At 48.7% G+C, this 16,359-nt stretch overlaps 1 protein-coding gene across 1 annotated transcript in view; it reads right to left on the bottom strand.

Moving 5' to 3' along the window:
- Nucleotides 1–16,359, bottom strand: part of CEMIP (cell migration inducing hyaluronidase 1) — a 79,495-nt gene that overhangs the window by 45,919 nt on the left and 17,217 nt on the right. The window contains 5 exon segments of the mRNA XM_077128514.1: nucleotides 4,969–5,160; nucleotides 5,924–6,056; nucleotides 13,553–13,674; nucleotides 14,539–14,634; nucleotides 15,244–15,314. Coding sequence (XP_076984629.1) covers nucleotides 4,969–5,160; nucleotides 5,924–6,056; nucleotides 13,553–13,674; nucleotides 14,539–14,634; nucleotides 15,244–15,314 — 614 coding nt within the window.

The raw sequence follows: 16,359 nt of genomic DNA on the forward strand, positions 1-16,359 counted from the left end.
AGGCTCCGCTTTGGCTGAGATATGGGGAGCAGAGCTTTTCCTGGAGGAGGGATGCAGGAGCATGCCTAGGTTTGGAGCCAGACAGCTCTGAGTTTGAATCCTCGTTCAGATATTGACTTGCTTGGTCTACACAGGTGCCACCCACTAGACATTTCTATGATGGTGGAAATGCTTTATTCTGTGCTATCCAATATGTGCTTCATTCTGTGCTGTCCATTATGGTAACCAAGAGCTACATGTGACTACTGAACACTTGAAATGTGGTTGGTGTGATGGAGGATCTAAATTTTTGACTTTATGTAATGTTAAATCCATTTAAGTTTCAACAGCCACTTGTGGCTGGTGGCTATATTGGACCACACAAATTTAGACACTTAATTTCCAGGAACCTCGTTTTTCTCATCTGTGTCATGGTGAAAACAGTAGTACCCACCTTAGTAGGCCATTACGTAGAGTGATATGCTTGGCATAGCCTAGGAAACTCAACAAAGGTTAATAATAATTAATATAGCACTATTTAAGGGTTTGGGGGATGGTTACAGGAGAAGCAGGGAGGTGGGGATGAAAGCAAGGCAGAAGATCAAGGAGGCTTCCAGTTGCCATATCTGAAGGGATTGGGAATCATACTGCGGTTGGCAAAACTTGGAAAGAATTTTTTAGAAGATTCCTGCATTTTTATTATGTTGTTACCCCATCTGTCTCCCATAAGAAAAACTCTTAAAATGCAGAAAGGCCCGTTTACTGGACTTTGGGGGCTGTGAGGAAGGGGCAGGAGGCCTTCTCTGCAGCCAGCCTGGGGGAGAGAACCTTCTCTTATGGAAAAGAAAGAAATAGGAAGAACCCTCACTCCAAGTTAATCTGAGAGAGGGTCAGACAGAGAGCCAGGAAATGGGCCTGGGGCTGAGCAGGAGAAACGTGAGTGTCCCCCAGACAGACAGACAGACAGACACAATGCACACGTACACAGACACCCCCCCCCCCCCAACTGGGGCTTTTCCAGTGCTGCCCACAAGGAGACACCGTTTCCACGTGACCCCAACGCTGGGGGGCAGCGTGAATTGTATCATCCACTCCAAGTCCCCTGACCCGAGGAATGGGGCAGGCTGGGGTGGGCCCGGCGGAGATAGGGACACAGGCAGCGGTACACCGAAGGTCCTGAGGAGAGATTTAGACGCTCCTCCACTTTCCCTTTCATTCCTTGGTGCTCAGACCAGAGGCAGCCCCATCTCACTCTCCGTCCAGCCTCCAGAGGCCCCATGGAGCCGCCAGGCCCGCTGGTGAAACGCTGCCGGGAGGAGCTGCCCTCCAGCACGAAGGCCTGGGTCTCACGGCAGGCGAGGCTGACGCCCGGCTCCTGTGTCTGCCCCGGGCACCACGTGCCTCAGGGACGCCCTTAGGACCCACTCAAGTGCATTCCTCCCTCCAGGCCTTGGGGTACCCAACCATGGTGCAGTGGAGGGCTGGCCGAAGCCCTCTCCTCCCCAGGAGGGCTCCTCCTTGCACGCCACACAGGCAAGGGTCCAAAGGCAGGCTTTGCAGCCCCCCCAGGGGGCCACACGAACTCCCCCCAAGCCATGAGCCATCTTACAACGAGCAGCACTGGTCTGAGCACCACTCCAGCCGAGAGTCCAGGGGACCCTGACACGCCAGCAGACTCGTGCACGACGCATTGCCTTCGGGCGGGGCCCGGGGTCTAACACTCGTCGGGAGCTAGCTTCTCTTGGTGTCCTCCTGTAAAAGCAGATGCAGGAAGGTTTCCTTGCCAAGGGACATCCAGCGGGCTCTGCCCTTCAGTGACTTTCCAGTGTACTCACAATAAAGCCCCAAACTGCCACTGCAGCCTCTCCCCCTCTCTCTCCGACCCTGTGTAGCACTCACTTTCTCCACTCCAGCTACTTTGGTCCTTTTCCGCGGGTGGGACATTCCATACCTACTCCCTGCAAGGGGTCTTTGCACATGCTGTTCCCCTCTGGCAGTATCTCTCTTCCCTCGTTAACTTCCACTCTTTCTCCGGATCTCAATTCAGTCACTAATTTCCTAGGCTGCCATGACTTGCCGTTTTCCTCCTGCAAAGCAGTGATCTCGGGTGGTACTCTGTCTCTGTCAGGATGATTTCTTGATGAAATCTGTTTTCCCTGCTGGACCATTGGTCCTCCCGGGGCAGGGCAGACACCTGGCCTCTCTGGGGCTCAGCACCAGGCTGGCACACAGTGTGAGCTGTTTAGCTGTTGTGTTGACTAAACGATGAAATGTTTGTTCCTACCTCCCCGAGTCTGTGCCGGTGGATGGAAAAGCCAGCATGCCTGCCCGGCCTGTGGAGGATGGGCTTGTACATTCACAGAAATGGTACCCGCACCCGGAGGGATGAGGAGAAGTAGAGAAATGACTGCAGATCTACAAACGAGCCTCATGGGTTGGCTAATAGTAATGTTAAAAATAGTTTACTCACATCCCTCCACAAGCCCCTTTACCTGAATGTTCCAGAAGAGCAAAACTGATTAGAGGCTATAAAATATCCAAGGTTCCAAACCACCAGCCTGTGGGCCACGCCGCTTCCTTCCTCCCATTTTTAAGCTTAGTCACTGAATTATTGCACCTGATAAAAATAGCAGCTAAATATCATCGAGCAGTTATTGGATGCCAGGCACTGCTTTCAGGGATTATTTAAGCCTCTTAACAACCCTGTGAAAAAGTCATGATCATCATCCCTACTATACAGATGAAGAGCCTGGGACACAGAGAGGTTAAACAATTGTCAGTGGTCACACAGCTACGAAGTAGGATTCTTGGGATTCAAATCCGGGGTATCTGATTCAAGAGCCTGCACTCTTTAAGCTATTCTGCTTCTAACGCCCCAAAAAAGTTTTCCTCAAAGTGCCTTCCTTGGAAGGTGACCAAGAGCATGGACCCATCTGTTAGCCACTTACGGAGCATCTTTGCATAAAACTTTCCCCAGAGGTGCTATTCCCGCAGCGGTGTAAAATCCTTCATATGGACGCCCAAATGAAAGATTCCCCAATAGCTCAGTGCTAAGAAGAAACTGTCCCTCCTAACCATCTTGTCTGCTTCGTTTATTTATTCATTTTTTTGCCTGGGCAGGCACTGGGAATGGAACCCGGGTCTCGGGCATGGCAGGCGAGAACTCTTACCATGGCCCGCCCTGTCTGCTTCCTTCTATCGGATAATGACAGTTAAGTAATTTATGAAGTTGCCTTCTCTGCTCTGGCTGCCAGGAAGCTTGAAGATCAATTTTGTGGTCTATTTTGGTGGCTTCTATTCACTTCAGTTTACCCCTCAGACCTTTGTCTTTCACTCTGCTTTTGTTCTGATTGTCAGATTTACCTAGACCTGTGTTTCTTGTAAGGTGCTGCCAAAACTTTTTCAAACTAGTTATCAGTTTAAAAGGTGGACTCTGTAGCCTTGTCTGTAAGTATCCAGGCATCTCAGACTCCATGCACAAGCTGCTTCTTCCTCTTTCCAGTCACACCCACCCACCTGCCATCTTCCCAGCACATTTACAGCCTTTTTTTTTTTGAGGGCTCTGAGTCCTAGGGTCTGTACCTTGGTATCACAGCTGCTGCGTTTGCCTCAGGGCTCCATTCCCCCCCTGGAATAATACAAGGGATTTGGGCTCCATCGCTGTCTCTCAACCTTTTAAAACCTTTGCCAAATTCTTTCTCTTTAGCAACTCCACCAGCCAAAATGATTGCGTTGAACTTGACTTTCTGCAGCCCCCCTTCCCCAAGTAATGAGTATGGTGAATATACTTAGATCTGCTTTCTTAACCCATTATCCTCTTCCTATCCCAAAGCCTACCAGCTCACTTCCCCAGGCAGCATCGTCGTGCCGCCTTGGTCATTTTGAATGCCCGGTGTTGCTTCCCCTTCATTCTGGTAATACACCCCAATTTTCCTTTGGGGACTTACCCTTTCCCCACCTGACACAGCCCCAGAACGGCTGTCACTGAAAATGCCTCGCCTTCTGCTCACCAAGGGGGGAGCACACAGTCCGCGGAACCACCCAGAGGCTCTGTCTCTGGGAGGCGACGACTCAGCACCACGTCCCAGGGACCCCACCTGGTTCCTGCGGCACTGATGCCCTAAGGATGCCACCTGTTAGCCCCTGCTGCCCATATCCCCGAAGCTGCCCGGGCCCTGGATCTTTGTCTACTCGGCTATTCACAGCTTCTGTCTGAGTTCCTTAAGCCGAACAGCCTCTCAGTAAAATTCTATTTTGCTTAAGATAGTCAAGTTGGGTTCTGCTATTTTCACCCAAAGAGCGCTAAATGATACATAACACCCCTCAGGGAGAATCATGCCTTGGATTATAGATGAGGTCATTTTTAGTTCCGACAATCTGTAATTTCAGAAATATCATGTAACAAACTGCAGGGCATATGAGTCAAGGTTTAGGAGAAGAACAAGGAAAACCCAAAAGCTACAGAGAGAAGGAACAGGAAATTTTGAGGCTGATTATTGTCTAGCATATAGTCACTCCCTGACCTCAAGTTTAATGGGAGAAACATGCTTTGCCATCCCACTGACATTGACCTTCACCATGTGATCTCCTCTGGCCACTGGAATACAGGTGTGAGAAGATGCCAGTTCTGAGTCTGGGTTCTAAGAGCTCTTCTGTGTTTCTGCTTACTTCTTCAGGAGCTTTCAATCGCCCCCATGAGAACACATCTTAGGAATAATGAGAGTTGCATGGAGGATGCCTGAACCCAACTCTCAGCCTGGACTAAAGCCAAGCTCAGTCCTTAGCCACTGAACTCTAGACAACCTGCAGATGCATGAGTAAAACAGAAATGCTTGCCGCCGTAAGTTACTGAGAGTTCAAGACATCTTTGTTGCTTGTTTGTTATGCAGCATTATCGCAGCAGTAGCTGACTGAGACAGATTTGCTGTGGTTTCAGCCTAACAAGTTTCAGATTCATCCATCCTATGGAGGGATCAGTGAAGCCCTTACCTGCCACTTTGACCTGGTTCCAAGCACAGGTTCTGCAGTGAAGCACCTGGAACTCTTCCGCCTGGTACATGGAGTAGTCAGTACTGGCGACGACAAGGGTGTCCCCAGGCTTCCAAGACTGCACATTATCCTCCAGATTCAGGATGGTGCTGTTTACATTGGTGTCGATGCTGACCATGAGTTTGGGCCTCACTGTGATGCACAACAGGAAGTACGGAGATGCAGCCCTTCACTCTTGGCAAACACGTGGCTGCCAAACTTTCCCCTTCCCTCCCCCTTCCTAAACAAGTAAATGCCAGGCTTGCCTATCCAAAACCCAAATCATCATCTCCACCCCATCCCGTTCTCAGTACAGGTTTTTGAAGTCCACAAAAACCCTGCCAGAAAAGACCCATTCATTAGCACTAGGCAGGGGAATTTTCCACAAATTCTTTAGTTGGAGTTAAATGTGGCTGCCTCACCACACCCACTTTGCTCAAGATGTAAGACAAATATAGTTTCTTTCAACTATTATTTACAGTAGCCGTAAGCCTCTCCCCACAAAGAACCCCCATCCCGAATGACTGCCTTCTGGAGACGGCCAAGTGCCTTAGCGAACAAGCCGACCATTTCCAATCCCTCCTAGCGATCGCATCGGGAACTGAGTTGAACACAGAAGCACCCAAGGAGGCGATGAACTGAGCATTACTGCAGCGGAGGGCTGCGGGAAGCTCAGCTGTGCCCGTGGGAGCCCTGGTTTCCTTGGGGCAGGCCCTTCGCTTCCTGAAAAGCACATGGGCAGGGCGGAGCTCTGCTGCTCCTGCCAGCACCGAGCATCCTCGTGTGCCTCGCAAGGGCTCCTCTCCCCTGGGGACGACTGCAGGTGCTGACCCCGCCATGCAAACTTAGGATGCGTAGCCACCAGCTCAGGAGTGCAGCCCCGGTTGTGCTTCTGTCCCCCAAAGGAGCTGCTTACCGGACTTGCCGCAGAGAAACCTCACACGGTAGCCCTGGCAGGCCTGGTCCCGGTCGTAGCACACAAACCTATAATCCTGGCCTCTTTTGTAGACAACCTCGGTGGTGAGGTTAACTCCGTCCAGCGTCGTGGCCTGGGAATGGCACCGAAATTACAGCACAGAGTCACTTTTTTTTTTTGTAAAGAAGGAAAGTAACGATCAATGTTATAAACATATACCCAGAAGTCTAAAATTATCCCTGTTGTAAAAGCTATACACAGTGGCCCGAGATGATTGTTCTAACTATTTGCCCTCACCGATTTCATTATAAGATAGCGCGAAGTCACAGACGGATAAATGTGTTGCCTGGGGTTCTTCAGTCCAATACCCAAAGCAGCAGTTACGGCACGTCGTCTGGTGAACACTCTGGAGCATCTAGAGCTCTTTTAGGAGCTGTGCAAGCTGCTCTTTACAGCTCACACCGTCACCCGCAGTGGCATGGGCAGTGCTGACACCTGGTGAAGATTCTCTGCATCCCACCTATTCGCCTCCATACAAGGCTGCACGCTGGAGTCATCTGGGGGGTTTGTCAGACTACCCACACGCAGACCCATCCCGAGACTCTGATTTGATTGTGTCTGGGGTGCAGCCTGGACGATGAGATTAATTTTTAATTGTATAATATAATATATATACGGAGTGAAAAAGAAAAAAGTAATGATTTCCAGAGCACTCTTCAACAAGTGGTTACAGGACAGAGCCCAGAGTTTGTCATGGGCTACCACACCATCGTCTCAGATTTTCCCTTCTAGCTGCTCCAGAACATTGGAGGCTAGAAGGAACAAATATTTATTATCATCACAATAGACTTTTTTTTCCTTTTTCTTGAAAAATAACATATATACAAAAAAGCAATAAATTTCGAAGCACAGCACAATTAGTTGCAGAAGAGATCCCAGAGTTTGGCATGGATTACAGCTCCACAACCTTAGGTTTTTACTTCTAGCTGCTCTAAGACACCAGGGACCAAAAGAAACATCAGTTTAAGGATGTTTAAATCATATTTGTCTGTTAAACCCTACCTTCTCTGCATAACACCACCACCCCCGATCTTTCTATCCCACCAAATGATGGGATTTTTAAAAGCTGCCCAGGTGATTCTAATGTGCAGCAAAGTTTGAGGATCAACCCTTCTAGTTACCGTGTTAGGAGTATATTATCTCATTATAGCCTCACAGCAAAGCTATCAACTAGTTACCACTAGTTTTACAGATAAGGAAACTGACCTCAGAGAGGTTAAGCAACTTTCCCAGCATCACACAGCCAGTAAGTAACAGAGACAAAACTTGAATCCTAGATTTATCCAACTACAAAGCTGCTTCTAACCTCCTTCTGCTCTGCGCTCTGGTGTTCCCAGCCTAACACCCCTTGTTCAGACGTCTGTCTCCCTCTCTGTGACCCAGCATGCAGGGCAGGGCCTGGCACAGAGGGGGGTCTCAGTGGAGAGAGACTGTGTGAGCAGTGATCAGGCCAGGTAGAGAATTTAGGAAGAGGGTTCCGAGGAGGGACCCGTCCCTGCCAGCTGGGGTGCAGCCCAGAGGGGTGTGTCCACACCAAGGCCGAGGATGTCATTCAGAGACATGCAATTTAGGGGCCAGCACTGCAGCTGTTGTCGGCTTTGGCCCAGAGACCAAAGGGACCAGGGCTGGGGAACTAAGGAGGGAAAGTATAGTCAGCCTTAAAAAAAAAAAAAAAGAAAAGATAGAAGGGACTGTTTCTTAGGAAACATTCTCTGTGCCTAGCAGACACAGCTTTGGCTTGAGAGGGCAGCTGTGTGACCGTGAGCTCAGCCACTGTGAGAGTCCAGCCCTTTCCTCCAAGCAATATGCCCCACGCCCATCACCTCAGGGGGTCTCTACAGCAGCCAGAGAGGCAGGAGTCGCAAACTCACTTTTGGAGGAAAACCCTAAGGCTCAGAGGGGTTTAGATGTAAGAACAAACCCAGCTCCTCTGATATGATGCTTTCCTCTGAAGCTAGCGATTTCTCCAGCAGGGCACCCATACTATTAACCACTGAGGCTAATAGCATCACTTACCGGAACTGGACATTCGTCAAAGTATAACATTCAGTAATAACTGCACGGGAACACCTACTCAATTCTGTTTTCTTTTCTTTTCTATCCTAAAGAAGGACCTTGGCTTTGGGTAAGAGTGTAAAAGTCCCCACAACCATTCAGATTCACAGTCTTCACTTTAAATAGACACGATTTTATTGTTTTGAATTGTAAGAATTGATGATAAAGAACTGGCCCTATAATAAATAATAATAAGTATAAAATAATTTTAAAATAACAAGGACGTTACTGAGCACTCACCATGGGTTCGAATATGGTTGCACTGAATCCACAAAATGATCCCTGAGAAGCTACTTTTATTCCCATTTTTGCACCTGAAGAAGCCAAGGCACCGAGAAGTGAAGTCATTTCACCGATATCTAGGACTGGGACTAAGGCAAGGCATGGGAGGCACCCGGGTTACAGAATTTCAGAAGGGCACTGCAAGTGCAGGCCTGGCACAGAGAGTGCGTGCGTCCTGAGACATTGCCCCTGAGCCCCCGCCCACTCTCCTCTCCCTTGTCTAGGTCTGCTCGCAGGCCACGGCTCCGAGGTGACAGGGCTGGGGCAGTCGCAGACCTGTCTGGCTTCAAAACACAGCTGGTGAGCTACCAGGTTAACGTCCAGCCACTGTGCCAGCTGTGGGGGGGATGCAAAGATGGCCCAGTGGGAGGGAGACCAGAGGTGATGGCGGGGTCACACAGAGAGGGTCGGGTGTAGCAAACGAGTGTGAGTGCTGAACCACCGCACTGAGATTCCTTACCACCTCCACTACCTTACAGCACTGAGATTCCTTACCACCTCCACGACCTTACAGCAGCTAGAAACAAAGATCTCAAGGTGTGGAGTTGTAACCCATACCAAACTCTGAAATCTGTTCTACAACTAATTGTTGCAATGTACTTTGCAATGTACTGCTTTTATGCAAATATGTTACTTAAAGAGAAGGAGTGTAACAGAGAAGGTAGGATTTAACAAGTGAGGATGGCTGCTGAATCATTCCATTGAGATTCCTGTTGGTCTCCAGTGTCCTGGAGCAGCTAGAAGTAAAAAATGAAAAATCATGGAACTGTAACCCATACCAAACTTTAACTACTTGTTAAAATGCACCTGGAAAGTTATTGCTTTTTTTGTATATATGTTCTATTTCACAATAAAAAAAAAAACATTAACGACCAAAGGGGGAAGAGTGAAATGAGACTTAAGTGTCAATGGCTAAGAGATTCCAAACAGAGTCGAGAGGTTATCCTGGAGGTTATTCTTACGCATTAAGTAGATATCACCTTGTTGTTCAAGATGTAATGGAGAGGCTGGAGGGAACTGCCTGAAAATGTAGAGCTGTGTTCCAGTAGCCATGTTTCTTGATGATGATTGAATAATGATATAGCTTTCACAATGTGACACTGTGAATGTGAAAACCTTGTGTCTGATGCTCCTTTTAGCTACTATATCAACAGAAGAGTAGAACATATGGAATAAAAATAAATAATAGGGGGAACAAATGTTAAAATAAATTTAGTTTGAAATGTTAGTGGTAAATGAAAGTGAGGGGTAAGGGGTATGGTATGTATAATCTTTTTTTTTCTCTGTTATCGTTTTATTTCTTTTTCTGTTGTCTTTTTATTTCTTTTTTTTAAATCGATGTAAATGTTCTAAGAAATGATGAATATGCAACTATGTGATGATATTAAGAATTACTGATTGTATATGTAGAATGGAATGATATCTTAATGTTTTGTTTGTTAAATTTTTTTAATAAAAAAAGTTAAAAAAAAAAAAACATTAAAAAAAAAGATAGCCCGATAAGGTGTCATCCCCAAGGAATCTGAGCCCAGTAAGCTCTTGCTGGCCTTGAAGGGTGGGTGGGTTTTAAAAGAGAAGGTGGAAGGCAAAGGGATTCCATCTAAGATGACTAACAAGGCAGAAGACATGGGAACAGTGGTGTTTCGTTTCTTTTGCAGAATCATAAAATAACAAATCTCTAAAAAGGATTCCTTGCCGCCAGCTGTGCCCGTCTTGCTACTCCCTCTTGCTTTCCAACCTTCCTTCCCCAGGCCTGCCTGGGCTGTGAATGTCCTCGGCCCCTGTCCCCTGCTGGTGACGATGCCGCCCCAGAGCCTCTGAGCCAGTGTGGACAGTGTCCCAAGGACCCACGCTGCGACAGGCATGGGCCAGGCAGAGCCACGAACAGGACGCCTAGGCTTAGAGGACACAGCCCCAATGGGCAGCAGAGTCTGTCTGGGCTGCACGATCAGGTCTGATCAAAGGATTGCATCCATTTAACAAAGCCACCCTGCTGGGGCGTGCCTCAGTTTCCCACGTGGGCCAGTTCGACATCAATGAATGGGTGCTGGCTGTGTGCAAAGTGCCTTGTGTCAGAGGTTCAGAGGTAAGAACAGGCTTACAATGCCTCCAGGGTTAGGAAGAAGTAAAGTGCTCCGAGAAGGAATTCGTAGAGACTTCCTCGCAGGACATATAGAGATCCAGGCGATGGGAGTGAGGGGAGCTCGGCTCAGGGTTCCTGGGGACATAAGACCCTAGGGAAGCCAGGGGCCTTCAGACATCCTCTGGGGAAATATTGCTGACCCCAAGGCTTGGAATCCAACTGGAAAATTTCTGTGGCGGCCCAAGGAGCCTCCTGGAGAGATGAAAGCCCCAGGAAAATGAGGGAGCTTTGGGGCCCGTGGAGAGAGCTCAGAGACACCAAATGACCACAGTAAATTGCGTTTTCCCACAATGACAAAAACGGGCATGTGGGAAGTTTAGTTTCCTTTCTGTCTCTTTGGTGGGTTAATTAACTAGGGCATTTAGCTTCCAGCTGATGTGTTTGGTATTTATAAAAGGGATGACGTCCTGCTTCTCACATGTTTGAGCAGAGATCAAAGTTGGCTCTCTTTTGTAGCCTCGGGACCAACAAGAGGCACATTCTGTGTCGCCATCACCATTTTTACCTCTTATGAGTGCAGAGAGACGTCTCGTTACACGCGGGTACGAGTGCAGAGAGACGTCTCGTTACACGCGGGTACGAGTGCAGAGAGACGTCTCGTTACACGCGGGTACGAGTGCAGAGAGACGTCTCGTTACACGCGGGTACGAGTGCAGAGAGACGTCTCGTTACACGCGGGTACGAGTGCAGAGAGACGTCTCGTTACACGCGGGTACGAGTGCAGAGAGACGTCTCGTTACACGCGGGTACGAGTGCAGAGAGACGTCTCGTTACACGCGGGTACGAGTGCAGAGAGACGTCTCGTTACACGCGGGTACGAGTGCAGAGAGACGTCTCGTTACACGCGGGTACGAGTGCAGAGAGACGTCTCGTTACACGCGGGTACGAGTGCAGAGAGACGTCTCGTTACACGCGGGTACGAGTGCAGAGAGACGTCTCGTTACACGCGGGTACGAGTGCAGAGAGACGTCTCGTTACACGCGGGTACGAGTGCAGAGAGACGTCTCGTTACACGCGGGTATGAGTACAGAGAGACGTCTCGTTACATGCGGGGAGCGCTGTTGACTAGAGGGCTGAAGGTGAGAAATGGGGAGTTGGATTGCCATTTCCAAGGTGACAGTATTTTCTTTTCTCTGGAAACAGAGGTTTGAATTCCCCTTGGAGACACATGCTTCTTATCTTTTGAGATAACACTTTCCAATGGGCCTCTTTGTTTTGCAAAAAAAAAAAACCCACCAACACCCTATTCTGGAATTGGGAGTTTTGAACTAACAAGGGGCGGCATTGCTCAGCAAAGAATGCCCTCACTGTAAGAAGGCTGACACAGCCCTCAGGTGAGAGGGGGAGGTAACTAACGTTCTGCCTGTTTTTCTTCTCTGGACTTCTAAAAGTGGAGAACTTGAGTGCAGGGGATGCATTGTCAAAGTTCCTCCTTTTTTTTGGAAGTAAACTGGGCTTTCTAAAATGGCGCCTGGTGGACACAGAACGTGGGGCCGGGTTTCCATGCAGAGTCTTGGCTTATGCACTCAGTGAGTAGTTATAGAGGATTTTATATATATATGTGTTTTTCCCTATGAAATTTCTCTTGATAAGCCCAAGACTTCAATAACGTTTTCTTTAATGTTTTAGTTTGGGTTTAGTTATGCTTTGGGAAACTTAGGGAAGGACTTGTGTTCATGCTGGGAGCTAGAAGAGTAGGAAAAGTCTAAGGAGAGCTGTTTTCCAGGCACAGAGAGGCGATCTCTCAAACAGCAGTGCTCTGGAGGCCAGCGGCTGGCAGAGCAGATGCCAAGAGGGATGTATAGAACCTTGAGATTTCCAGAAATGCTTGAGAAAGGGAGGCCGGTAGGGGACTGGACTTCCTGTGGTCAAGTGAACGGGGGCTGGGGGGTAGGGTGTGGGCTAGAGATCAGACTATTGCTCTTTTGGAATTAAAATAGGGCTCTCCAGGGTTGCAAGAGAACATTAAAATGAAATCTGGAGAGTAATTGATTTAGGGGGAATAAGTGCTTTCGATTCTGTTGGGCCCAGGGAGAGTGTCCAACCTGCGGTTTCATCTGGGTGAATCCTTCTCAATAACATCAGGGCTGAGTGAAGGGAGAAGCCTTAGCCAAATAATGAGAGAGGCTGTCCTCAGACTTTGCTAACTGCAGGACTGAGTGTCCTCCTTTGGAAAAGGAGATTCTTGTCCTGCAGTTGCTCTATAGGGCAAGGCTGAGAGCGCAAGCTCTGCCCAGGATGGTGAGGGTGTGGTGGGGTGAAGGCACAGTCAGGTGGCCAGGACCTGCAGGGAGAGGGTGTGGGAGAAAGCACTGTAAAAATACTGGCCGTATCTTTATTGGATGAAAGGGGATTAAGGTGGGCAGAAACGGTCTTCCCCAAATGTCCTGTAATTCCATATCAAGTATTTATGTGGCTTCAAATCTTATTTTGGAACAAGGCAGCATTTAAGTAAATAAACCTATTCACCTTGCCTATGTCTCCCGTGACTCCTGAGCCCACCAAAGGAGGGGCCAATAGTGAGGACTGCATATTTACTTAACACTTTCATGATGGAGCCACAGAGAAGGCTGAGGTCCCCATCAGGCAGCGTTAACTCTAAGTGAAGACCTGAAAGAAATACTGTCTGTTCAATGAGTGCCACCTTTCCTCTAGCTTGGTGGAGAGCAGGATGCCGGTGTGCTCTCCATCTGGGCTGAGCTCAGGCTGCACCCCAAATCCCAGCTGCATCCTGTGCACTCAGGGTCCCAAGGGAAAGCGACCGAGAAGTGAGGCAAAAGCGCGTCCCTGCAGCTGAAGGCGTTCTCAGCTCCGGCAGAGGAAGCGGGTTCAGGAGAAGGGAAAGGAATTCTGAAGTAGGACCCAGGAAAGAATTTGAGTCCTGCCATTGAAACTCATCAGCCATGGAGACTGGGGCAGGTGGGGAGATTCAGTTTCATTTTATAAAATGGGATGGGCACTATCTGGCTTATCTATCTCATAAGAGGGCCATGAAATTGAACCACTAAAATGGCAAGAAAAGTTGTGATCTACAGAGCTTGTTTCAAAAGATAGCCCTTGTAATTCTCTGACTGCTGTGAGTTCGATACCTGTATATCAATGGGGCGGTTGCAGATTTTTCCTGGGTGAGCTGCCCGGAGATCTGAAATTTTCTCCCCACCTTTGGTGTGTGACACTTGATCATGGTTGAACCACTCCGTCCACTCCACATCTAGGCAGAGAGCAGACAGCAGGGTCAGACAGAAAGGGTCTATGGAGGTAAGTCACACTCGATGCGGTCCCGAAGCACCCTCAGCACAACCAGATTTGAACATCATTTGTCCATGGCTGCACCGAGGGCTCATAAACAGTTTCCCACCTCTCCAACTTCTTAATTGAAAATGGCTCCAATGGGCTTTCTTATTTTATAAAAACAACATATATTCTTTGTAATTACAAAAGCAAATAAACAAGCTAGAGAGAAATAAGATTCATCTGTAAACCTCTTATGCAAGGACTGCCGCTAGGATTGCTGCTTTCTGCCCCTAGCATGTGTGGACATTGGCTGCTGAGAATGATTATATGGTCCTGTCGGTGTAAGAGAAAAATCCTTGTTCTGTTAAGGTAGTGACGCCAGCCTATGGTGGACTGAACCAGGTACCCCAGTTCGGTCAGGGTCTTGGTCTCAGTCCACATCTTGGGGGGCTGTGGACCCATCCAACAGAAACAGAAAGATCTGTTCAAGACATGACTTTGTTAAGATGTGACCCAACTGAATTAGGTGGGGTCTACTCCAGGTTAAATCAGATAGAAAGGGCAGCCACAGGGAGCAGCCCAAAGCTGCCTGTCAAGGAATCCAGACGAGAAAGGAGAAGACATCACCACGTGCATGGCCATGTGATGGAAAAGGCAAGGAACCCCAAAGATGACTGGCCAGCCAGAAGATACCAACTCTGGAAAGAACCTAGCCTTCTAGCCTCTGAAACCGTGAGCCCATAAATTCCTGCTGGTAAGCCAACCCATTACTTTTGCTTTAGCAGCCAAGAATTTAAAACGTGGCCATTTACCCCACCGTTCGTGTTCTCCAAAGCCTCACCGTGAACCCACTCGCTGGACGAGGAGACATTGAAATGCTCGCCGTGCTCTGTCTGGAATAGCTTGAACACCCGGGCAGCAGCGGAGCCACGGTGTCCTGTAAGGGGAGACCAGAGGCTTTAGCAACTGGGCAGACCCTCAAATTCAAAAGGGTTTGATTCTAAGGAAGAGAAACCATCTACACACGTGGATCCTGAGAACTTTCCTTAAAAAAACTTTTCTGGCAAATCTTTCCACTTGGGAAGCAGACTATGTCCCTCCTTCTATTTCCATTTTAGACATTGTGTTGCACCATACTCCAACCAATCCAGATTTTGGAGCCCCATCATTTCCCGTCTGAATGAATCCCTGGGATTCAAACCAACAGTACCGCCGGCAGCCTTCACTGGGCAGAGAAGGCTGCCATGATGTGGGGATGAGAACAGCCCATCCAAAGTGTTCCTTTTAGCTCAAAATATGACCCCTGATAGCCCTGTCCCATTTCTCATCTTTTCTATTTTCTCGTTTTGGATTAAGTCAATGGAGAATGTAAATATTACTTTGAGCGACTGACCATTGCCAGCTTTATTGAACGGTTGGTCATGGGTTGGGGTGGTGGGAAATGGGTCAGCTGCGTTTTGAGGGAACTGGGACAGTCAGAAAGACCCCGAGTCTCTTGTTCAGACAAACACTAGAGAGAATTAGGCCCTGGCTAATTATTTATTACCGTGATACTCAACGTGGTCTTCAACCGAAGAAGAGGGATTTCCTTTCACAGTGAGGAAGCTCCAAGGGTGTCTGAAAATAGAAAACACAAATAAAGTTCTTCACACTTCTGAACCCAAACTAGTGACAGAGTGGAAACAGAGTGCCATGCTGATGGGCACCCCTGCCCATTGTTTTGGGGAAGTGAGTTCACTCGCCCGGGCGTCCCTTCTTCAGAAGAACAAGAGCCTTTTCTGCGAGCTCTGGCTGGAGCCTCCTAAGTGCCTGGCTTGCTGATGTTTGCATATCACACTCTTCAAATCCATTCCGGCAGCAGGCAGGGGATGAATCACCAGTAAATAAACAAGCCAACAGATTTACCGTACCACCTGCCAGGCCCAATTATGCCCTGAAGCAAGTGCTCCAGCCCCTTGTGAAAACGGGAAAAACATGTTCCAAGAGAGAAAGGGGGCTTCTCTCAAGCCCAGCTCCCCTAAGAGTCAAGCTCAAGGCAGATGCCAGAGGCTAAAGTGACTTTCCCAGGAGTCTGCCCTCGGCTGTAGAAAGGAGAGAGGCCCCTTTTCCTCTTGAAGGGTGGGGAGGAGAAAAAGCTTTAAGATTTTAAGAACTCGGACACATCTCGTCCCTCCATTAAAGCATACACCTTCATAGGGCAGGAAGGTTTCCTTTCACCACTCATCTCCCCCGTCATGGCCAGCGTTGCCTCTTACTATGGGACCTCAGTAGACATTTGTTCTCAATGGCTTTTATTGTTTTTGTTTCAATCTGTTGTCTTCAAAGTAAGTCACTACTGAAGAACGCGTAACTGAGCTTGGGGATTTGACTGTGTCACTCTCTTGCTCAAAAGCCTTCAGGGGCGGCCCACTGCCCTTTGGATGAAGACCTGCCCCTCGGCACAGAGCCCAGGTCCTCCTGTGCCGCCCTCTCCAGCCTCATCTCTCACCCTTCAGCCTGTCGCATGCCCCGCTGCAGCCCCTGCTTCCCTCCCTTCTTCAGAAGAGCCGTGGACTCACCCTGCCCCACTGAACCTGCCTGTCCCTCCAGGGAAACCTGCACGACCGCAGGTGTGCACTGAGGCTCTGCCCACTCGCCTGCCCCACCGCTATGTCCTGTCTAA

Source organism: Tamandua tetradactyla, chromosome 14, assembly GCF_023851605.1.
Source record: "Tamandua tetradactyla isolate mTamTet1 chromosome 14, mTamTet1.pri, whole genome shotgun sequence".
Taxonomy (NCBI): domain Eukaryota; kingdom Metazoa; phylum Chordata; class Mammalia; order Pilosa; family Myrmecophagidae; genus Tamandua; species Tamandua tetradactyla.